At 27.7% G+C, this 24,999-nt stretch overlaps 2 protein-coding genes across 4 annotated transcripts in view; both read right to left on the minus strand.

Annotated features, from left to right (window-relative positions):
- Positions 1–4,921: 4,921 nt before the first annotated feature.
- LOC113557252 (PHD finger-like domain-containing protein 5A) lies at positions 4,922–5,552 on the minus strand. 2 transcript variants are annotated; one of them, XM_026962666.1, is made up of 4 exons: positions 5,538–5,552; positions 5,407–5,470; positions 5,099–5,289; positions 4,922–5,027 (listed from the first exon to the last, which is right to left on the minus strand). In XM_026962666.1, the coding sequence occupies exons 2-4, from the start codon at positions 5,456–5,458 to the stop codon at positions 4,938–4,940; spliced, it is 333 nt and encodes a 110-aa protein (XP_026818467.1). In that variant the 5' UTR covers positions 5,459–5,470; positions 5,538–5,552; the 3' UTR covers positions 4,922–4,937. The 2 variants fall into 2 exon arrangements, with proteins under 2 accessions (XP_026818467.1, XP_026818466.1); XM_026962665.1 differs by having other exon boundaries at positions 5,407–5,545.
- Positions 5,553–16,860: 11,308 nt separating this feature from the next.
- LOC113556547 (ABC transporter G family member 23-like) overlaps positions 16,861–24,999 on the minus strand; it is a 47,273-nt gene continuing 39,134 nt past the window's right edge. For both annotated transcript variants that reach the window (XM_026961566.1, XM_026961565.1), the window contains exons 10-15: positions 23,252–23,367; positions 22,388–22,458; positions 21,302–21,390; positions 19,883–20,059; positions 18,709–18,795; positions 16,861–17,277 (exon numbers count right to left, since the gene is read on the minus strand). In XM_026961566.1, the coding sequence (XP_026817367.1) occupies positions 17,048–17,277; positions 18,709–18,795; positions 19,883–20,059; positions 21,302–21,390; positions 22,388–22,458; positions 23,252–23,367 (770 nt within the window). In that variant the 3' untranslated portion in view covers positions 16,861–17,047. The remainder of the gene's footprint in view (positions 17,278–18,708; positions 18,796–19,882; positions 20,060–21,301; positions 21,391–22,387; positions 22,459–23,251; positions 23,368–24,999) is intronic.

Consider the following 24,999-nt stretch of genomic DNA (forward strand, 5'->3'; position numbering starts at 1 on the left):
TGTTTTTTGTATATCTTCTTCGAATTTTTCGTATGTTTTTGTTCTGTAGTCATCTACATTTGATAACTTGTCGATTTTTGCTATTCGACTTAGAGCATTTGCGTTTGTGTTTTGCGTTCCTGTCTTATATATGATATTATAGTCATACTCTTCTAATTATAGTCGCCACCTGGTCAAACGAGCTCCAGAGTCTTTGACTCCAAATAACCATGATAATGGTTTGTGATCTGTCACAATGTTGAATTTGCACCCGTACACGTAGTGTCTAAATTGTTTAACTGCCCAAAGTATCGCCAGTAATTCTTTTTCTGTCGTATTATAATTGGTTTCCGCCTTATTGAGTGTACGTGACGCGTATGCATTCGGCAGATCCGAGCCAATTTTCCCTTGCGATAAAATAGCTCCGATTGCAATATTACTTGCATCTGTGGTGATATTAAATGGTTGATTGAAATCGGGGTATTGTAAGATTGGTTCATTTATTAAAATGTTTTTAAAGTAATTAAACGATTCTTGACAAAGATCTGACCAGATGAATTGTTGATTTTGTTTTAATAAATTAGTAAGTGGCTTAGCTTTCTTACTAAAATCTTTGATAAATCTTCGATAATATCCGACTAGACCTAGGAAAGATTTTACGTCTTTTACATTCGTTGGTGTGGGGTAGTTTACCATACATTGTATTTTTTTCGGGTCTGGTTTTACGCCTTGCTCTGTGATTATATGTCCAAGGTAGATTACTTCTCGTCGAAGGAATTCACATTTTGTCGGTTGTAATTGTAGTCCATGTTTCTTGAATCTTTCAAATATTTGACGTAAATTTTGTTCATGCTCTTTGATTATTGCTCCTATCACAATCACGTCGTATAAATATACGAATGATTTCACACCATTTAAACCAATTAGGATTCGGTTCATCAACCTTTGGAAAGTTGCTGGTGCATCTTTTAGACCAAAACACATCCTATTGAATTCGAAATGACCTTTTTCCGTGCTGAAAGCGGTTTTGTGCTTATCTTCTGGCTTTAGAGCTATTTGATGATACCCACTTGCCATTTCTAAGCATGAGAAATGCATCTCCCACAGTGATTTCGTTAAGTTTACGAAAATCGATTACTACCCTATATTTTTGGATACCTGATGCGTCTGTTTTCTTTGGTACTACTTATAATGGAGCGTTCCATGGACTGTCACTAGGGCTAATTATTCCATCTTGTTCAAGTTGTTCAATTTGTTTATCTATTTATTTTTTTTGAGAATAAGGGAGACGATATGGTCTCTGAAATATGGGTTGGTTTGTTTCTGACGTTTTGATTTCATGTTGTATTGTTTCTATGCAGGATAATGTATCTCCTTCAAGAAAAAAAAATGTCTGAATATTCACTGCATAATATTTCAATGGATTCTTTTTCTTCATTGTTCATGTGATCGCATCTAAGATTTTCTTTTAATAGTTGAATACGATTATTTGCATTTTTTGGAACTTCTTTACTTTGTGTGAATTTTATAGGTACTATTTCAAAAGTTTCATGAGATAATTCGTTTAGATTTGGAATTTTCACAGTTTGTGGGTTTTCTGTTGGATTTATTACAGCAATGAGTATTTGATTTTGTTTTATTTCGTTTAAGACATTTCCACAAATTATATGTTCATTAATATTTTGGGCATGAATAAGAATATTTTGTGAATCAGTTATAGGTTCGTTTAATATTCGTATAGGAATTATCGCTTCGCTTCTGACTGGTATAGTTGTTGTGGCATTGTCAGGATAAGTTATTTCCTCCTGATCTACGTTGATGATGATTTTGTTTTCCTTTAGAAAAGGTTTACCCAAAATTCCATCCCCATCAATTGGAAATGACGATGGTACCACATGAAATTCGGTTTCAAAAGTTTGGTTCCTATCTGAAATCATAAGTACAACACTACCCATAGTGTTGACTAAGCGGTCGTTTATTCCTTGTAACTGATAAATATTAGTATCCGAAACTAGAACTTCGTCGTGCAATACGTCAAGTCGGATAAGGTTTAGTTTTGCGCCGGTATCTATTAGGAGTTTTGCACTTCCTGACGTACATTGTGAGGCTTGAAATATTGCATGGTCGTTATGTAATTTTATTGTAAATGGTAAGGTTCTTATTGTGTTTGGGCTATTATTTTATAATATAACTTTAAGAAAATATTTTATTAATTATTTTATTATAAGAATATTTTAACAACACAGTATTATTAGAATCGGTTACTTATTCACGACTAACTGTTGCTTATTGTACGTTCTCGTCTTGGCGACGCAGTCACAAAAAAAAAATACACATATTGCTTACACTACTATATTATTGTATAATATGCTTACTCATCTAAAATGTGTGCAAGGGTTCCTAACAGTATATTTTGCAATTTTTGAAGTTACCTAATTTATTTATCAAATATAATATTTCAAACTTTTGAATAACAAAAATTACATCGGCTTGTTAGTTTAATTGTCTAGCTTGTAATAATGTAATACTCTAATGCCTTGAAATTTGTATTACAAATAATTATAAATATAATATAAAATAAAAATTATATTACTAGTAGCTAATGAATTTAAGTATTGCAATTTACAAAGTGTTGTAATCAATTAGTTTATTAATATATACATTACACTTATACTACAAGGCCTACCCAGAATTTTTTTTCGGTGGGTGGGGGTTATACAAATCTTAATAAGTAGTGTAATAAATTATGATGAAATAATTTTTAAGTTTGAGTAATGTGAGAACATTTCAAGCAGAGTTTGACACCCTTAGATGGTCTTTTTTATACATATGTATCAAGTCAAGTATAATTCTTTATGGCATGAAATAAATGCACTAGTATATTAGATACTATATTATTTATATAGTTCAAACACTTGTATCAAGAAATAATACATTTTTTAATTTCTATCAAATTTTTAGACTCAAATGTATACACATTTTATAAATATTTAATTTTGAAAAATTATGCAAATCTATAATATACTTTATTGTCACTCAGAATTCAGATTATGTCTTTTAAAAGTGCAACAATCTACTTTTAAATTTAATCTTCCATTGTTACATCTTAATCTTAATGGCTTGCTCATTATTTTATATTAAAATTTACTAAATGGCAATGACATTATTTCATATTACCCGGTGAAAGATATAAATATAAAGATATTTTATATCACTATATATTTTCCACAATTCATAATCTTCTCATTTATTAAAATAAAAAAAAAATCTAAATTTTTAAAACTGCCTAGTCCTTAAATAATTTATTACTCAAAGTATATTATGTTAATAGTTTACTGATACAATGAATATAAGTAGAATCTACTTATTTGGGACACCACATAAAGGGGACAACCACTTAATAGGGACAGATTGGCATAGTCCTGAACGAATGTATCGATTTATTAGTTATTCAGTTAATCAGAACAGTTGGATAATGGTGACAAATGGGTCACCGCCAAATGGGTCCCGATTAAGTCAATTCTACTGTATTAAATTTTAATAATATTTAATGACGGGGCTTTTGATGTTTTTTTCAACTAAATAACAAAATTGATATTCTAATTTAAGTTACTTCTGTTTTCTTTAAATATATTTTATTTTATTGGTTACATTATGTGACCACTGCATTATTTTAATGAAAAACATATACAACATATGTTACTAATATAATTAGACATTTAGTATATTCATACTATATTAATATTGTGCTTACTTTTAACAGTTATTACTTATTAGCTTGAAGTTATTTTGTTGTAACGCAATGTCTTCTAAAGACTTAAAAACAAAATTGATAATTGTAATTGTATAACTATTGTGCATTTTATACACATACTAGATTTATCATTTGTTTCATGGTTAGTAGGGTTGTAGTCCAAGTTAAATAGCTCAATTTTCATACTATAAAAAGGAAAACATTAGTTGTGTGATATTGTTTTTAAATTTTTGATATTATGAAAAAAGTTCTTATCGTTTCATATTTTTAATTCATTATTTTTGTGTTTTTCTTACTTGAATAATTTTTTTTTGTGGTTTTGATATCAAAGAAAAAAAAACAAATGGAATTTTACGTGAAACAGTTTTACTATGCTGTACCTGTTTATAAGACGGAGACAACACATGTAATGCAGATGAAGCATTCTCTTAAAAATTAATGATTACAATACATGACTTGACACTGGCTTTTTGGATTTTATATTTCAAGAATATTGGTTGTATTAATTATTATTAGTTATAGATATGGTAAAAAAAAAAAATTGCTATTTAATAAATAATAAATATTTATTAATCAATATTCATGCAAATTAATTATACAAAGAAACAATAGATATAATTTATATATAATACTATTTTATGATTGAGAATATACCTTAATTTTTAATAAGCAAAATTATATTAAATAGAAGTAAAAAACAAGCGTTAATATATTAATTATTTCAAGAACCGATTATAAATAAAAAAATTATATTATACAAAATATAAATATAAGTACAGTGGCATTAATTTAAAACCTTAATTATTAATAAGTAAATATTTTATTGAATAGAAGTAAAAAACAAGCGTTAATATATAAACTATTTCAAGAACCGATTATGGATAAAAAATTACATTATACAAAATACAAATATAAATACAGTGGCATTAACTTAAAACCTTAATTTTTAGTAAGCAAATATTTTATTAAATAGAAGTAAAAAACAAGCGTTAATATATCAATTATTTCAAGTACCGATTATAAATAAAAAATTACATTTAACAAAATATAAATGGAAATACAGTGGCATTGACTTAAACACCTTAATTTTTAATAAGCAAATATTTTATTAAATAGAAGTGAAAAAGAATTTTTATTCTATTCTTAATTTCAAGAATTAATAAAAACTTACATTATAAAAAACATGAATGGAAATACAGTGATATTAACGTGCTTTGAACCCATATTTCTTGCGTTCGTAAAATAGATCTGTTTTAGCACTTCCCAAATTTACAATTTTCGGGCATCCGTCTCTCTAAAATAATAGTAACTTCATGAACCTGAATTATTCATAAAAATTATAATACAATTTATATTATGACTTACATCTTTTTCTTGAATTGTGCATTCCTTACAATAATATGCATCTGATATTCCAGGCCCACCACATGTAACACATCGTCCCTGGTATGAGCCATAATTGCACTCATCACAAATGCGTACCAATGTACATGGTCTGACATATGAATCACAGATAACACATTTACCATCACATTTTTCACATAACCGACCTATAGCTATAACAAACGTAATAATATGTGTTAAATTAAATAAAAAGTATATAATAAATAAACATTGTATTAATATAATAGACTATGAATTTAACATGAAAATATTATGAATATTACACATACCGACGCCGGGTTGCTTACGACAAAAAATCAAGTCTGGATGATGTTTAGCCATCTTTTAGGGTTACTGTTTAAATAAGATAGTTAGATAGGTAACTAATAATTAATACTAAATTAAATTATAAAATTTTAACCGGCTAGACTCCAAGTACATCACAAGTGAATTGATTACTTATCATAATATTCATAGTCAACATCGGGTATATTATGAATCATTTAATCAATAATATTTCCAAACATCAGTGTCGCCAAAGTGAAACTAAAACTAAAAGGTGGTCAAGTGGGTGCCGCTCGGCTGTAAAGTAGGTTGTTAGTGGGTTGTAATGAAAGGTATTCAATTTCAAATCAATGATCTGATATCATTGTACAGGAAATACGATTCGGAGTAGACGGTTCGTCAGCCTAGAATATTTTTTTTAAAAGGCCCCCTAGAAAAGCTGTTTTTAATAAAAAAATCAATATTTTTTTTCACAACCAAAATAAAAATTGAATAAAAATAGAACTACAGTTCCTTTAATTTATTAGTTTTTATCTATCTTATATTATATTATTACATAAAACTATATATTTAAAAATATTTTTTCTTGCTTTTAGGAAAGCTAATTTTTTTATAGTCTCATCAAAGTCAATAGATTAAAAATATCTTTTCTGATGATAAAATTATTAAATAGTTTGAATTTTCTTTTGTTGAAGTACTTCAATAGTTGTTTTTATACGCGTCAGTTTAGAATACGCCCTTTCATCAATGAATTGTCATACATAACTTTTAGTACATAAAAAAAGTATAATTCAGGGTCAAAGAATATTTTGTATAAAATAATACGGTTTATTAATATATTGCCATAACTATTAGGGTTTAATTTAAATATTTAATAAAAAAAATAATGTTGTTTCCACTATTAACAAAAAATTAGTTTTATTTTTACTTTTTAAAACATATTATTATTGATTTTTGAATTCATAAATCTGAATTTTAAGTATGTAACTATGTGCTACAATCATAAATGTAAAATATAATATTAAACAATATACACCAGTATAACTAGGTATAGTAAAATAGATTAAAATATATGACTGTTTGAATAGTTTTTTAAAGATTAAGATTGACTAGCTTATAATTTTTTTGACTTGTACTTTTATTTGTTTAATTGGTATTTAATACAATTTTATAAAAAATCATATCTTAACAAAAAAGAATATTTATGCACATGGGCGTAACTAGGATTTCAATCAGGGGGGGCAGTAACGTAGCCAACTTTAAATCATTAAAACCCAATATTTATCTATCAAGTATAAGAAATATAATTTAGTTTGAAATGCAAGGGAAGGGCACTTGCCTTCCCCCTTCCTCCCGCCCCAACCTCGCTATGCCCATGATTATAGTTTATTTAAATAAAAAAAATATTCTGCAATCTAAGGTCATTTTGTAGTAAAATGCATTTTAGCTATTTTTTACAGCATATTTTTATGGTTTAAAGTGCATTTAAATCCAGGCCCTATTTATAAGCAATCTAACCCGACATTCCAGGCAACACTCATCCGAATTGGTTACCGATATATCTAAACATTCTAAACTAATGTAATATGAAGTATTAACTTTTATTATACTATAATTTAGTAGTTTTATTGACATAAATTACATATATTATTAATAATTTTATAATACAATTGTCAATTTGTGAAATAGTTAAAACATTTATATGTGACCATAACGGGCAGCTTTACAAGAATGTTTTGTCGAAAGGGCCCGTATGAAATTTCAGCTCCGGTGCCAAATAGGTCCTTAATCTGGTCTTGAATATAACTATCACGATTATTTCTTGACGTATATCAACTGCAGGTTTCCGTGTTTTAGTGCGTTGCTAGGTAACAAAACAATCAACATAACAGTGTTTTAAATTTTTTAAAAAAACGGACTTCGCATTTCAGTTTTAAGATTTTTTGATATATTTTCGGTAATAATATTCAAGTACGGTGATCCCCAGGTTTTTCGTTTTCGCGCCGCCACCGTCGACGTCTCAATTTATCAGCTGGCAATGACTGTACTACTCTTACCTACTAAATTTCCGTATGGTCAGCATAAACATTACGAATACAAATATAAGGCTGAAGATACCGTTCCTTATCATACCCTATTTCCAGTTTGTCCTTCAAAATCACGGTCAACACGCCACTGATAGAGGGTGAAGATATTTTCATATCTTCCAATCGGAAGATTTGAGAGGTACGAATAGAAATATCACGAAGATTCAATACTGCCATATACAACACAATTTCCAAATGGCAAATTTACACCAATAAAAATAGTTAAAAGTAGACCAGTGACGTGTCAAAGGAAAAAAATTAAAGACTTTGAAGAAAGACTATCAAATATTTTAACAAGCCGCTTGATTAAGCGTAATTAGGTTTATATAAAATATGTCAACATTAAATATACAACTAGGCTAATATTAATTGCCAAAATTTATATTTCCAATATTCGTATTTAATGCTTAGGACATATAACTTTTGGCCTGCTAGACATCGTTGTTGTAGGTAGGACTCGTGAAATAGAGTTCTTGGCGATACCACGTTAAAAAAAACGTGCCGTAGCTTTACTCAATGGTGGCGAGGAAATAAGCTATACAGATGATACGGGAGCGTTCGTGAGTACTTATTCTATCGTGCTGTCGTGTTTTAAAGGGGGGGGAGTATTAAGAACATTCTTATTTTTTGTATATCCGCTTTGAAAATTCACCAAAAATCCAATTTTTCGACCATCGTTATAAAATACATATTGATAGGTTGGTATACATGTTGGCTACTTGGTGTATAAGTTTCAAAAATAAGAACTAAAAATTACGGCGCCCAGTACTTATAACTCAAAATATTATTTGTTAATTAGAAAATGTTATTTGGACTTGTTGTTTCTAAAGACACTATAGAACGATAGTAAATGCTCCGAGGAACTGGTGCACAGCCGATTTGCCGCCAGATTCTCAATGCATTCTAGTTCTAGTGGAATACGACGAGGTGTATTGCAATTCAATGTAATTTTTAGTGACGCAGATTTGTCCATATCATATACAAAGATGCGGTTGGAAGGTCTTGTTGACCGCTGAAATATTTACACCATCAGAAGAGACGCTTGGTGATATAGTCATATAGATAATGTTTTTTTGATATACAATAATCCAATATTCCCCACATCGAATTGTAATACACCTCGTCGTATTCAACTAGAACCAGAATGTATTGAGAATCTGGTGATAAGTCGGCTCTAAAAATCGACCCTTTGACCTAGCGTTTTGGAACTTTCACAACTCGTAGCAAGTACCCTGAGCTATCATCCCTGCGAGTTTGTTGAGCCTACTATAAAAATCCCGGTGTCAGTGACCTCATTGTGCATTTTTGATATACCGCGGGACTCGCCCGGCAAAAGCTAAACTCAATAAATATCAATGTTAAATAATAATGTTTTAATAAATATTTAAAAACCATTCATTACAGCCATTTTATTAGCTTACAAATAAATTACAGGCAAAGTCTATTGACTTATGCTAAGTCCAAAACAATATTCAAGATGTATTAAGTATATTTAATAATAATAAAGAATGATCAGCTTTAAAATAAAAACTAAGAAAAAACCACATTAAAACCGTACGTATTTGTCAAACTCGACACACTCAGTTTTTCGTATTTATATACGTATACCACATCAAAAATCTTCAACCATATATTATGGGTCAGTGTAAGTCCAAAATCTAGTTTTCATATTATCTTCAACTTTAACTCTTCACGTTTTTAAGTCGGCAGCTACTCTTGACTTTTTTAGTTTTAGTCGGTTAGGTTAGTTATTATTATACTATTATTATCCCTTTATTGGGCGTCCTATACATATAATATATATATATATATATATATATATATATATTATCGACAAGAGTGCTGACCAAACTACGTTAGCACCACGTGCCGTTCGAATACTGAAAAAATTTATACGACCTGACCAACAGTGAGTTGTCTCGGTGAACCATGTAATTGAACTTCATAATAATATGAGCAAGGTGTTTAGTAATAAGTTAACACATTAAACTAAATGTTTAAAATTAAAAAAACTTTAATAAAAGTGAAAGTGTGAACATTTCCGATTGACCATCAGAAATTGACTAAACAAAAATTGAAAAATTGCATTTTGTTTATAATATTATTTTAATGATCGACGATGTTTATCGTTTTGTAGTTACACAATTTTGTGGCCACATTAAAAAAAAGAAATATTAAATTTTATAATTAATTGGGTCAAGATTTCTTATATTTTTATTTCAATAAATTAAATTATTGATATCGGCTCCTTACGCAACGGACGTTGACGAAATTAAAATGTTTGATTAAATTGAATGTTTAAATGAAAAACATTGATAGAAACTTTTTAATATATTAATAGATATTTAATAAACAATCATATAAATAGATATGAACACCCCGAGGGGTAAGAGTAAGTTAATAAGTGAAATAACATTATCGGTAAATTAACATTTAAAGAGAATAACAGAGTATTCAAATAAAAATTATACATCAAGTCAGTGGTGGATTTAGCGTCAGGCAAAGTAGTCAGTTGCCTAGGGCGGCAAATTTTTAGGGGCGGCAATTTTAGGCCAATATCTTATTGAGAATACTAGGTTTTTTTTTTGATTTTCTTATGTAAGGTGATTACTCTGAAGGATGGCAAATAAAAATGTTTAATATTTAAATATAACATATTATTCTTGTTAATATAATTAACATTTCTTCTTTATTTTATAATACATAAAAATAAACTATAACCGTCCAAGTAAATTATCGAACGACTGACAGAAAGTATGTATATTATTTAAATACTTACTATAAATAACATATTTCGTTATTTTGTTTTTTTTACTAATTCATAAAAATTATTAATAATCGGTCGTGATTCGTTCGATCGCGTGGCGTACTCACTACATGCACAATACATACATATATGTATATTTTATACGAATACAGGTGAGACGATCGGTTAATCGTATTGGAACTATAATCTAATATTATAAACCAGTCACTGTGGATATTTTTGTATAATATATTCGTACGCACTAAAAGCAAGACGCAAAAAAATTAAATAGTTTATTTTTTCTCATTATTTGTATGTTGTATAATAAAAAGTATGAATTTTTAAGTTTGGTTATTTGCTATTGTTTTTTATAATAATATAATTTAAATTTGATTGAACACGTTAATTTGTTGAAGGAACTTAATTATATCTATATAATAATTATATTTAATTGGTAGAGCAAATTTATTCAAAAACATGTTGATATATTATATTTTAATAAAAGTATTGTATTGATTAGAACAGTTTATTAACACAACCAATAGTTATTGTTTAGTATCAGTATTTATGATTTATTTTTTTAGTAGTTATGTTAAATAAGTACTTAAAAATATGTTTTCTCGTTAATAAGTTTAATGGGGCGGCAAAATAAAATTTGCCTAGGCGTGGTGATTGTGTAAATCCGTCTCTGGTCAAGTATTTAAATTATAAATATAAAATAAGAATAACTGTACAAGTTTTTAGTTTGGAACAGGAATCAAAAAAAAAAAAAAAATCAAAGTTTTGAATTTGTTTGCACATTATTGGCATGCAACACATTGGACTATTAGTAAATATATTAGTTTTTGAATTACTTATGTTATAACGAAATATGTAAATCTACAGGGCCGGCCCTAGTTTTTGTGGGGCCTGGGACAAAATCATTTTCCGTGTATTTTTTTAAAATATATACCTATACTCGATGATATTCTAATATATGCTTTCATTATATATATTATCAGGGGCGTATACAAGGGGGGACGTGGGAGTCAGATCCCCCCCATCAGAATTTTATTATTTTTTTGTTTTTGCTTACATTGTGCAGTATGCACTAAAATGCAATATTTTATGATATTATGATCTATCGAGCTATTGAATTATGAACATTTTCTCAATACTAAATACCATTATAATTTTATTTTATTTTATTTGTAGCAAAGCAATGTTTATTTAGTCGAAATGTTCAATAACGACTATGTTTATACTTTATTATAGCATATCTTATTATTTATAAAGACAATACTTTACATATAATAACATGTATGTATGCTCGACTAAAAGGGCTATGCTTCCACTGTGAGCCTGTGTTTAAAATGTTATCCGAAATTATCGTTGTTATTGCATTATGAGAAATAACTAATAAGATCATTATCGCTATGGGTTTAGTTCACCGCGTATACGTAGTACACTAGTACATAGTACGTACTACGTACCTACCATTTATTTATCTGAAATCTAAAAAAAGGCACTCACGGCATTGTTGAAAATGTGTGAAAATGTATTTGTTATAGGAACGGCTAAATGGCCATAACAATTATGCCAGTTTATAGGAATATTTAATTACAGCAGAAGTTTTAGACTAATTAGCAAAAAAAAAAAAAAAAAATAGAAAACTAGATTTGTTAATTTAATTATTATTTATTTTATTTATACATTTAATGATGTAGCATTTTATAATACAGAAATTTTGACTTTATGGAATATTGGAGTGAATAATCTACTATATTGTGTTTATTGTGAATTTTGAATCAATTCAAATTATATTCATTCAAATTTCATTATTCATCATTTGTTTTTATATTTTATTACCAAAGTAAAAAGTTTTGGGAGGGCGGGGGATTTTTCAATTTCCCCCTCCCATTTAGCTTTTTTTTCGACCCCCCTTTCAGAAATCATGTCTACGCCACTGTGTATTATTATACTACCCCCTTTCCAGTTATTTTAATATGTATCGCAGTCTAATTAATAATTTTTATATATTTTTGAGTCTCCACTCAAGTTTTCTCAGTGAGACCCAGTGATCTCTAGACATAAAAAAAAAATAAATAAATAAACAATATTAGATATATTATTCTATTAGAGGAGTTAAGACATTATAAATAATAATTAAAATGAAAAATACTATAATATAGCTTAGCTTAAAAAGTAATATGTTATTTCAAATAATTGTATTTCAGTTGTTTTCTTCCGACCGGCAATTTCGTTGCCCAAAATGTATGTTTAAGAGGGCGTTAAGACGCATTTTAAAAATCGTTATTTTTGCACATTTTAAACAAATGCTCATAACAGTTAATTCACTTAAAAATGCAATAGACGCAAATGAACAATACTGATCCCGCCTACATGACTGCGACGGTCTGCGATTGTTATAATAAGTTTTTCTATAGATACTATCGATAATAATACAAATAAAAATAACTGTCGCTGTACGTCTGACTCTATACTCGTAGGCAGTCGTCAACTGCGTACATTAAAATTAAATAGTAATAGACATGGTAAGTAATTTTAACTATTGAAAATAGTTAAAATGTTAAAAGTATTTTGACTCATTTTGATAGAAAATATCGAGGGATGTGCACCTTAATATAATAATGTAGTGTTTAGAAATCAATTTGAAGAACAATCAATTTAATAACAATAATAAAATAAATTAAAATATTATTCATACCTTTATAATATAATATTATATATTATATAAACAGTAAAATTAAAAAAAAAAAATGAATTTCCCCGTGAGACTTCTTTCGTTGGCGACGTCTAAATGTGAAATAAAATTATTAAAGTAAAAAGTGAAATGATCGGTATTGTCGATTCGTATTGTTTTCAAATTGTATGTACAACAAATAAAAATAATCCACAGACTAATTGCTAACATATACACCACAGAATAATGCGATAGCCGATAAATCACTTTTAACATCGATTAGCTATTTTTATAACTTACAAGTTACAACTATTATTGAACACGACCACAACGATATTTATAAATATCATTATGCAAATAATAACAATAATAATGTCAATTTTATACAAAATACAATAAATACTATTTCTCTCATCAACATAGTATGCTACTTGAGCTCTACGATATATTTTTTTTTATTTAATTATTTACCTATTTAGTTTTCATGACGTAAGCGCGGGGCCTAGGAAAAGTGTCCCAGTTGACCTATCCTAAGGCCATTTCTGGAAATCTAGTGAACTGCAGTTGAATGAAGGTTTACCTATTAAAGCCAATTTTTTGCAATAATTCATCTTACATAATTTAATTAAAATAAAACTTAGACTTTAGTCATTTGTGTATGATATGATCAAAAATTTATTATAATTAATAAATGTTATAAGATATTATAATTTATAACTAGAGACCGGATTTATATGCACCTAAAATCTTAAAACTAAGATGTTTTTATACTTTCTAATTATTTTATCAAAATAATCTTTTATATGCATAAAGCCTATAATTAATATTTATTATTTTATTATTTTTATAATTATATTTAAAATTTGAAATGATGACGATGCTGACACGAGTGACACGCTTATGTTTTGACCGTTTTGGGGAAATATTGTTCATTCTAAACATAAACAAAATACATATAAAAATGTAAGTAAAATTAAAATTCTAAGTAAGCCTATTGTACTTACTAAATGTTGAGCATTTTTGTACGATTTATTTTTAGATAATATTTCGAATCGGTTAAATACTAATTTTAAATCGTATATTGAACAAATATGCATAAAAAACCAATAAAATGATCCAATAATGATAAAAATGCTCTAAATATTATAAAACGTCAAAATATGCAAAAAATGCAAAATAAAATTTGTAGGTTTGAAACCCTCGTTACATGAAACGAATTATGTACTTAGAAAGCATTGTGTAAGATCAACCAATAAAATATGCACTTTGCATTGAAATCCGGGTCCTACGTCCTACTTATAAGTTATAACTGTAAGGATAGGAATTTGTAGTACTTGCATTTATTTTCATAGTACTTTAGTACATTCAAACCATTTCAGAGTTTAAGTATTAATATTTTTAATATATCTTTTACATGTTCTTAAAAACTAAGTCTTTATAAGATTTATTTATTCCATTTAGTTTCATTCAAACATTATAACAGATTCGTTACATGCCCTGATTTCATGATAGGGTTAAATAAAAATGGTAGATAAAACTTAATTTTCGTTTTGGATCCGACGGTGCTACAGAAAAATTTTTTGCATTACTTCCGTGACGCGAAACTAAGTTAACGCAGTCTAGCATAGGTTAACCTAATTACCCAGTATATTAGTATGTTTACAGCTCATTCGCTTTTTTCACTATATTGAAGTACCCCACAAAACAGTCTTAATTGTACCAAATACACATTACAGAGAGACTACACAGTCTAAGACCGTCAATTTAAAAGTCTTACTTTTAAGTTTTTATACTTATATCAGAATATTAATTTGGTTCCTAGTTTTTTTTTTAGTTTATAAAACAAATTTTCGTGATTACCTATTTCTGTAATTATAGGTAATAAATAATTCATATTTTTTTTAGCTACATCATAATAATATTAAGCAAATAATAATAATAATAATAATAATAATAAAAATTATAAGCTATGTTTGTCACGTTTATGTTTTTTATATATCTTTATATATATATACATATATATATAATTGTATTTAAATATAAAAAAAAAATATTTAAAAAATGTTATACTACGCTTGTAATTGGTAAAATAGAAAAAAAATAATTTTGTATTGACTAATAAGCTTATGGAGACAGTATTCATCTTGCCAAATGTTTCTCATACATATATTTATTCTATATTATAGAAAAAGTACGTTGTAGCATTTTTGTTAAGTTTAGTCAATTCAAATTATTCATCCGTATACAGATTGCAAATGATATACATCAATGAGTTTTAAAAAAATCCAAAACCTAAAAATAAAAAAACACTACGTTACAGTAAAAGTTATCTTCTATATGGTGTGACAATTTGGTAAATTTACTATTAATAATTGTCTACTCATTAATTTATTCCACGCAAAACCATGTTTCTATATTATAATGTCAGTATTATACTATTATGCCAAAACCATTATTGTTGGTATTGCATATTTCAAAATAGTATGAATTAGTATTTAAATGATATGTTAACATTTAACTTTTAATTATCTTAAAAATTGCATCTAAATTGCCTATATTAAACCCCTTAAATAGCCTATATGTAGAGTGCTACCTATATATTTTAGATCTTAAAAATATGTTGCTATTTCAGAAATAAATATCTAATTGATTTGGGGACGTGGAGATAAAAATCTCTAAACGTGCTTCACCAGTACTGTAGAAAATATTTAAAATCGAATAATGTTTTGAAACACGTTCGTTTGATTTAAGAATGGTTGTTTGTCATGATGTCACTGTCGACGGACGACGATGGAAGGTCGTTAAGGTCTTAATGGGTCTAGAAGTAATAAAACAGTTTAATTTTACAGATAGAAATAAAGAAAAAAATCTGATATTTAATAATATAAATTTTAATATTATAAAATAAATAAACGTTTAAGTTTCAATCTATGAAAATTTCATTTTTAACTTATACAAGATGATGATTGTTTTAACATGAACCACTCATTATTTCAAAATCTATTAACATTTTTGAAAACATTTCTTTTATCTAATTTACAGTCGAAATAAAACAATTTTTTTTGAACATAATATACATAAGTACCTTACCTTACCTATATTATCGTTACATTTTTTTAAAAAGATTTTTACTTATTCGAATGACAACATATTTTTTTAATTTTATAGCCCGAAGCAGAATATTTAGATTTATAAAAATCAAAATTCGGATGAATAGTTATGAGTTATAACTTTATAAGTATTAAAAGTTTGGGCGAACGGAATAGTAGACCGGAGTATCCACGTACCATTCCACTTAATTCACTAAAACGTATTTTAATAACACTTAAAACTCTTAAAAAATTAAAGTATTAACTACTCTCGTCCTAATTTCGATTGTATGTATTGAAATATTCCCAAAAATATTTTGCTTCAGAATATTAAATTAAAAATGTGTGTCGTTATTCAAAAGAATAAATAATTTAAATAATTTTAACGATAAAAATATTTTTAAGTGTTGTTTTATTTTGACTAAATTGTGTAAAAAAATACCTCAAAAATGTTAAAGTTTTAAAATAATAAGTGGTTTATGATATAAAAATTATATTGTTTATTTTTTATGATAAACATACGATTATATAATATATAATAATACTGTTTTTCCATTCATATTTTTACTGATTTTATAAACAATTAATATTCATATTACATGTAAATATGAAATAAATAAAGTATTTTCATACAACCTACGCTTATAAGTATTTTTTTTTTTATGTACAAAATTTTATAACAAAAAAAAAATTTGTTTTGCTAGACACTGATGTACAGCAATTAAATAATAATTATCTAACATATTAATACAATATGATATAATTTCATCAGAATGAATTATGTTTTTTATACATATTATATTATTATTATTATATTATATTATAAATATAAATAAAAATATCGTTTACAACGTTACAGATATTACACATGGCTTATGTATTATAAATAAATATAATATATTAATTTATTTATAGTTTATAGGTACGATCGTGGTCTATTGGTGGTTTTCAACAAAAACAAAAACAATGAAATACGATATACCTAATTATTTGGTAGGTATTTTTTTAAATTTTAATATTATTATGTGAATCACGTGCCCATTAACTTTTCGTCCACACGTCACGTTTGAGTTTCAGCATTATGAACGACACTAGTGTGAAGACGAGTATCCAAGAGAAGATCGACATGAATCCAAGATACACGGAAGGATGCTGGAGGCCCAGGCCTTTGGCGGTCAGCGACCGCAGACTTTCGGTGGACATCGTCAGCGGCATGTAGACGCTAACGCTGCGCAACAGGTAGTGGATACCCTCAGTGGGCCACATAAGTCCTAAAACGGATTCCAATAAGGAGGAGCGTTAGTGTGTGACAAAAGTTTGGTGAGTTGAGTTAATCACAAAAAAATTATATAAGTACATGAGTTATTTTAGTCAAATTTACGTTAATAACGTTAAAGAGAGAGCAAAATACAACTAATATTTTTTACCCGCCGTGTTTATGAATAATTTTGAAGGGGAGGTGATGATGCCCTTCTACCCATTAAATGTATACCTTTGCACTGTGCAGTATTATCGTATACTGAATGATACATTTAACGCAAAACATTCATTACTTCAAAAACTATTAAATTTTTTGAACATTTTTTTGTTGTATAATTTTTAGTCTAATTTATGGAATATCGATGTTTGAAAATGTGTATTTGCAATATCTATTCATATTTTATACGTATTTATAAAGTATGTTCCTGAACTTTAAAAATCATCTGTATCAATATCTACCTAGTGATTCCAATACCAAAGAACACTCATTATCATTCATATATTTCTTACATCATTTCAAATTATGACAAAATAACGCGAGAAAAAATAATATTTTTTTTTCGTTATAACTGTTATAAGTTTTTAAGATTTTTACTATTGTTTAATGACAATGTACTTATATAAAGTATTGAAATCGAATTTTGAACAAAGCAATTACAAGTATTTCAGATATTGATAATCAGAGTAGAGTGGAACAAGGGTACCTACCTACATCATAAAATGTTAATCTAGACTACATATTAATATTATTTTAATTGCTCTCCTAAAATTAAATTTTTGGTTATCAATAATCGGAAATATTCTCTATTTTGAATTATCAAATTACAATTAATATGTGTTATTGACACGTAAAAAAGTAAAAAACTTAAGAACCGATAACAATAAAAAATGTTTCAAAAAATATTGTTTTGTAACAACTTATGATTCCGTAAAAATATTTTTAAAAACTTTGCAATGATTAATGTTTTGCGTTAAATTTATCACTTGCTATTTATATTAAAATGTTACCCACTACAGATTAATGCAACAGACAAGCATCGTACAGACGTCATAAACGATGTCTACGTGCATTTTTAATTTCTTGCCAAACCAAAATTTAATGCGAAGCAGAAGTACTATTTTTATTTACTCACGATAAATATGTATTATGCGCACTCGTACAATGCAAAGTAAAATTAAAATATATATGAATGTATGTCTGCGACAAAAAAAAGTCTCTTTTATTGCGTCTCTCAAAAAGTTTTCGTAGATGAAATCGTACGTTTAATCGTAGATGTCGGATCGTTGACAAATCCTATTTTCCCTCTTAATCCCTCATCACCTCCCTTCCCTCCGATATATACTCTTTCTCACCATATACACTATTATAATTAAAACATATTTTATAACACGGTTGTGTGTTGGAGATATTTGCGTTTTTTTTCTTTTTAAATAATAATTACCGCATAAAAATTTCAATAGGAAATTCGTTCCGATTCCTAAAAACGCTGCTTCCGTCGTCGTCCTACAAATAATGGCCGTGAAAAAACCTGTGGACAAAAACATCGTTATATATTAAAATAATATGTGACCAATAAATTTCTCGTTGCGCCGGTGAATCGGGGGCGCGCACATCCCATTATCCACGAATGTGTATAATATGATAATATGTGTACATTGACCTATAACTTGAAAAACCTGTTACACTGTTGGCCATAAGGTAGTTATTTTTCACCACATTAGAAATATCATCATTTTAATTATAATTATTTTGGATGTGAATAATACACGTTATTTTAATTTGACTTAACGAAAACAATATTTACTGGAGAGCATTACAAGCTATTACGTTTTTGAAGAAAATAAAAACAATAATATTCGAATGCTACGTATTATACATTGTTATAATAATGTAGGCGATATTATGTAGATGTTGTACATTGTACAATGCGCATATTATACAATATACAGTAAAAGCGATGCGACTTTGCATGTATAAATACACAGTTTAAAAAGTAATAAACTGATGGTCATCTACTTGCTATTAAAATATAACATATAGGCGTATCTACTCAAATAAGTCGAATGCCATGTTTACGTGTTAAAATGTATCTGATCTGTGTATATAAAGTAACCTATTTGTTATTTAGAGTGAGAAAACACTGGATCAACGAATACAAAATAATTATATAGGTCCGTGAAGTTAGCTGACTAAAACTTCTTAAAAAAACCTCGAGTAAACATTAAAATATATACGAGTTAGTATTATTTATTCGATATACATACGGGACTCTAGTTTTGGCTGGTTCATAATCCATATTTTGATTGTAATTTTTTTTATTGATTAAATGTATTAATTTTAAATATGAAAAAACTACTTTACTATTTAATATTATATTTTACTCCACTGAATATTTCATTATTAACAAACTTTTTGAATTTACATAGATATTTTTATGAATATTGAAATGATGATTTTTACTAAGTTCCACTTAGTATGATTTTGAACTAATAATTCATGCATATCTATATGTAGGTAATATAATAATAACTATACATGACACTTGTGGACTTGTAGTGTATATTCTAAGGCCAAAATGATTATTTTAATTTTATTGTTAATAAGAACATACGTACCGAAACACATTCCACCGCATCCAATCATCGTTAATAGCAAAAATGACGGAAATATGTCGCCGACGAATGGGTTGTCGAATATAACAAACATGACGAGCATCACCAGGGTAGTTTGAATGAAAATAAATACCGTCTGCACCAGTACTTGGGCCAAGGCGATTTCAATGAAGTTCATTCCTACAGAATTATTGTTTGACAATTTATAATATTACAGTAGGTGTAAAAATATCAAAATTGAAAAAAAAAAAATCACAACATTGACTTATTACTTAGAAAGGGGGAATGTCTAATTACACTAATACTACACTAACGCCGCAGTGGACGTGTACTATAATAGCAGTATAGCCTATTATAGGCACTATACGTTATGGTAATAAATAATAATGCAAAACAGTTTCAAACTGTTAAATCTGAAAGCTTAAAATCGATTGCTTATTTGACATTGTATCAATATCGTGATATTATTTGTTCTACATCTGTTATGTAATTTAATCCAAACATAATGTTTACAGAACTATATAATTACCAAAAATACCACGTAGTGTTTTGAATAAATTGTCTATCATTATGTCCTTCGGTTATTTATGAGTATATGCGTAGAAATTAAAAAAAAAACATAATAAACCAATGATCAATATATATAATATATTATAATTTATAACGACACATTGACAACAAGTCTGAGATTCACGTGGAATTAAGAATAAGGCAACTACAATCGGAATACATCAATACATTTATTACATTGACGACTTGAAGATTCGCAATGGAAACAAAGAAAATACTGTGAAGCTGGCCAAGTTAAAAAAAAGTTTAAGTTGAATTGGCTAAAAAGAAGTTTACTATGTTGATACAAATTGTATTAATTTTTATTTATTAATACGGTAAAAACGTAAAATTATATATAAATTAACATGTTTGTTACTTATACAAAACTATTTACTATTGACGTTTTTTATTCTTTTAATATCGTAATACCTATTCATTATCAACCACAATTAGTTATGTAACTAAATATTTTTACCAATTATTAAAAATTATAAGTTTTAATTAAAACATTTACCAAAAGATTAAGATTGTTGTAAAACATTCATTGCAAAGGAACCTATCGTAGTGTAGAAAAATAATTCATTAGGTATATTATAATATTGTAATGTAAATAATTTGAAAAAATAATCAGCCGCCTATCTCAAAAATAACTAACAAAAACATTTTTTTGTGGCGTAACATTATTGCCACGCATAATTTTAGAATTATTCGATTATTTTTGGGAGACTTTTGGGGACTTCAATTTCAAAAAATTGAAATTTTTATTCAATGTGATGAGGTATATGAAATTCGTTTCAGAGACTTGGGTTTACTCCGCCTTCATCAATCAATAGCACTTATTATAAGTTATAATACAAAGTTATAAAATACCTGATAAGACTACTCTTTCGATGACACCTCCTTCTTTTTCAGAAATAATCGTAGATCCTGTGTATATCGCAGGAAGATAAAATGCACATCTTTAAAATAAAAAAAGTATAATTAATAATTATTATATTTCTTAAAACAAATTAAACTCAAGTTAACAAATAATAGGCGTGCACGAGGTTTCTGTTCAGGTGCATCAAATCAAGTGTTTCAATGTTTACAAATTTATATTAAAATCTTTTTAATAATTGCTCAAAGAAAAACAATGTATTATAATTTATAATTTTTGTATTATCAATTATCATGAATTGTCATTATAATATGCGTTTCATAGTTTTCACCTTTTAAAATATATAATGAATGCTACCTTATAATAGTACAATATTTTTATGTTTTAGTTACTACAGTAAAATCCCGTTACAACGAACTCCAGGGGACCGAATATTTTTTTGTTATAACGGAAATTTCGTTGTAACGAATATTCGAATAAGCTCTTTATAAGCCCTGCTTTTTGGCAGGAGAATTCTATGACTTTCGTTATAACGGGATTTTTCGTTGTATTGGTATTCGTTGTAACGGGAATTTACTGTGTATAAATTCAATTTTTATCATTCATTTTATGTACCTAGTATAGGTAATATGTATATTATATATACAGATGTTAATTTAACTATGCATTATTTAAACATCAGTACGACAAAAAAATATTTCATTTTTACTTATAAAAAAAGCCAGAAACACAATAATATAATGTGCTATGCTATAGATAGCCAAAAATATTGTATTTCTATAAAATACTTATTTTTTTTAATACTTTAATTTGAAGTAATCGCTATTAATATCTATTGTATTAGGAATTCCGAATGTTAGTATAATCGATTGGACAGAATAGATTAAACTATTCTACGGCATATAATTGTTATTAGCCTATTAAACCTCATCACTGTAGGCCGTAGGGTAGAGTGGAATTATGCAGTGGTTCGGAACGGGCTTGACAAGCTCATTAAAAATATGGAGCCTGATTGACCTAAGACAGAAAAACACACGCCTGATGCTTTCCCTTGTGTGCACGCCAATGGTTATACTTACAGTGCTATTATTGCAGGCGACGCGTAATGTATGAAACTTGGATTTTTGTTTCCGTAAACAGGGTCGAGGATCTACAAAAAACACATCAATAAAAAATATTATTATATATACCTAGGTAATAGTGTAGTACGCATGATTATGGCTGTTGACGGACCAAAATATAGCTGTATAGTTCATCGAATCCTTCGAAGTAATGACGCGCGTGAAAAAAGAGACATGCTGCAAGTAACCGTTATACCTCGAGGGTGATAATATGTAAGTTAACTTTTAAATCGAAACGAAAAATTGTTGGAGTAGAAAGTCGGTGTTAAATAAAATGCATTTTAAAACTAGCGAAGAATAAGGCAATAGCGGTTCAATAAATTTAAACATTTTATGTTTTTATTGTATTTTTGTTTTTTTATGTAAAAACGAATCAACCTCCTATTGGCAATGTGCCCACATTTCAGGTTGCCGACATAAACGCACAGCGTACTAATCATTTGGTACACCACGAAGATAATAAAAAACAAACTGGTCGAGGACAATATGTAAAATAAAAATATGTATATAAATTATTAGAAACTATATATTATTATCATTATATATTTTGCCCTCGAAAATCATACGACAAATAATAGGTATAATGTATATTAGTATATTATCTACAACACTTAACTACCTACATAACAATATCGTCAACGTTATCGATTATTTTATTTGTCCATCAAATTAATGCAACTATGAAATTAATACCGTCGTCTGTTGATTTGTGTGGAGCATATTTTTAGGGAGTAGTAATTTTTACACATTATTCGTAAACCGTAAGAAATCTTAGGAAAATATCACGAAATCAAAAGTGTTTATTTCTAATCGTCCACTTACCCGGACTGGCGAGTTGCCGATTCTTTCTGATATATTACATTTGCCGAAAAGACCATCAATTACGTCCGTGTAACTGTCGTAAATATCTCTTTTAATCATGTCGTACATATATTTATCTGAAAAATAAAATGTATTATTATTGGTATAGAACATTCTATATTGTACTTAGTGGTTTCGCCGTATAAGTGTTGATACCAAATGGTAAGGATCGAATTTGAAATTTACTCGCGGGTACCATCACTATAAACCTTTATAGTGATGATAAAAAGTAAAATACATACGTCAGATGATTTTATTCGGAACGAAAGTAAAAGTATGACAATATTATTTTTCATCGTTTTTATTATTTTTTCATGTTGCCTTTTGGCCTTATACCTCGTTCAAAAATCTCAGAACGGTTATGGTTTTGAATAAATGGTTAAAATTTGAATAATGTATTATTATGATATGTACTTGATTACAAAAACTCGAATTACCAATTATAAATTATTAATTTTTGTTAATCGTATAATATATATTATTACAGTTTGTCTATTCAATATAGTATTTGTTTACGTTTATATAGTTGTAATATTTAAATTCTCGTTATTTAATTTAAATAATAAATAATTATTTGTTCCGGGTACAATTCCACCGGACATATTAACTAATACCATTTTATTTTTTTAATCATATTGTTGCATTGAATATAGCTATTACAGTGTAGGTAAACAGTAGAATTTTGAAACCATATGCGAAAGCGCCTGACCATGCTAAACCATTTTATCGCTGCGATCGACAATATTTTCTCTTCATTGAATTATGTAATAATAAAATATATAATATAATAATCTATCAATTATTAATTTATTATTTTATATTATAAAATATCGATTAAGGACCAATATAGAGTATAAAATACCTTAAAAAGAAGACCAGATTTTGACAGCTGGTTCTTATGTCAGGTATACATAATACATATAAATAAACAGTCTATATGATGGTATAGGGCAGGGGTCCCCAATTAATATTTTTGAAGGGCCACATTAGGGGTATGAAAATTTTTCACGGGCAATCAAAATTCTAAGTACATATTTACGTTATTTAAAAACCAATAATATTTAACAAAAAAAAAAATAATTTACAATAATAACACATATAATGTTGTCGTAATAATGTGTTATTTATTATTTGTCTGCGGGCCGGATAATAATGTGTTCGGGGGCCTTTGCGGCCCGCGTGCCGGCATTTGGTGACCGTGGTTTAGGACATAAAAACGATAAAACATCATGGACCTATTAACCTATAAAGGTTATATAATATTAGACTAGGGTCCTGGACTTATAGTGATAGTTAAGTACGATTACTATGATATGATTGGTGAAGAGGTGAAATGCCTCTTATTAGATCTAATATTTTCATTTTTTTCACTATCACTAGTATAGCCGTATAGGTGTAGTCATAACGTGTTGATTAAATAAATATATCTACTAGCTAATTTTTCAAAAAATTATTAACAATGGCTCCTTCTTCTTCTTTTTGTGTGGGTATTAACAAAAGCTATCAGAGTATATTGGAAACTTACAAGCTACACAGTCGTTAGCACGAATGAATATATATATATTAAAATAAATCAGTAAATCACTATAATAGCCTGTATAGTACATTGATTGTATAATATACATGTGCTTGTTTGTGACAACTAAAATATCACAGTTTATACTCACTCCCTTTATATCTAAGTATAGAGCATCGCGCAGTTCCATTAT

The sequence above is a fragment of the Rhopalosiphum maidis genome, chromosome 3, assembly GCF_003676215.2.
Source record: "Rhopalosiphum maidis isolate BTI-1 chromosome 3, ASM367621v3, whole genome shotgun sequence".
NCBI lineage: Eukaryota > Metazoa > Arthropoda > Insecta > Hemiptera > Aphididae > Rhopalosiphum > Rhopalosiphum maidis.

Excerpts from the sequence above, each read along its gene's own strand:
- LOC113557252 (XM_026962666.1), bottom strand. The coding sequence starts at position 5,458 with ATGGCTAAACATCATCCAGACTTGATTTTTTGTCGTAAGCAACCCGGC. Across the intron at positions 5,290-5,406 it reads TCGTAAGCAACCCGGCGTCG|CTATAGGTCGGTTATGTGAA; the intron begins GTATGTGTAATA and ends CGTTTGTTATAG. Across the intron at positions 5,028-5,098 it reads GCACAATTCAAGAAAAAGAT|AGAGACGGATGCCCGAAAAT; the intron begins GTAAGTCATAAT and ends CTATTATTTTAG.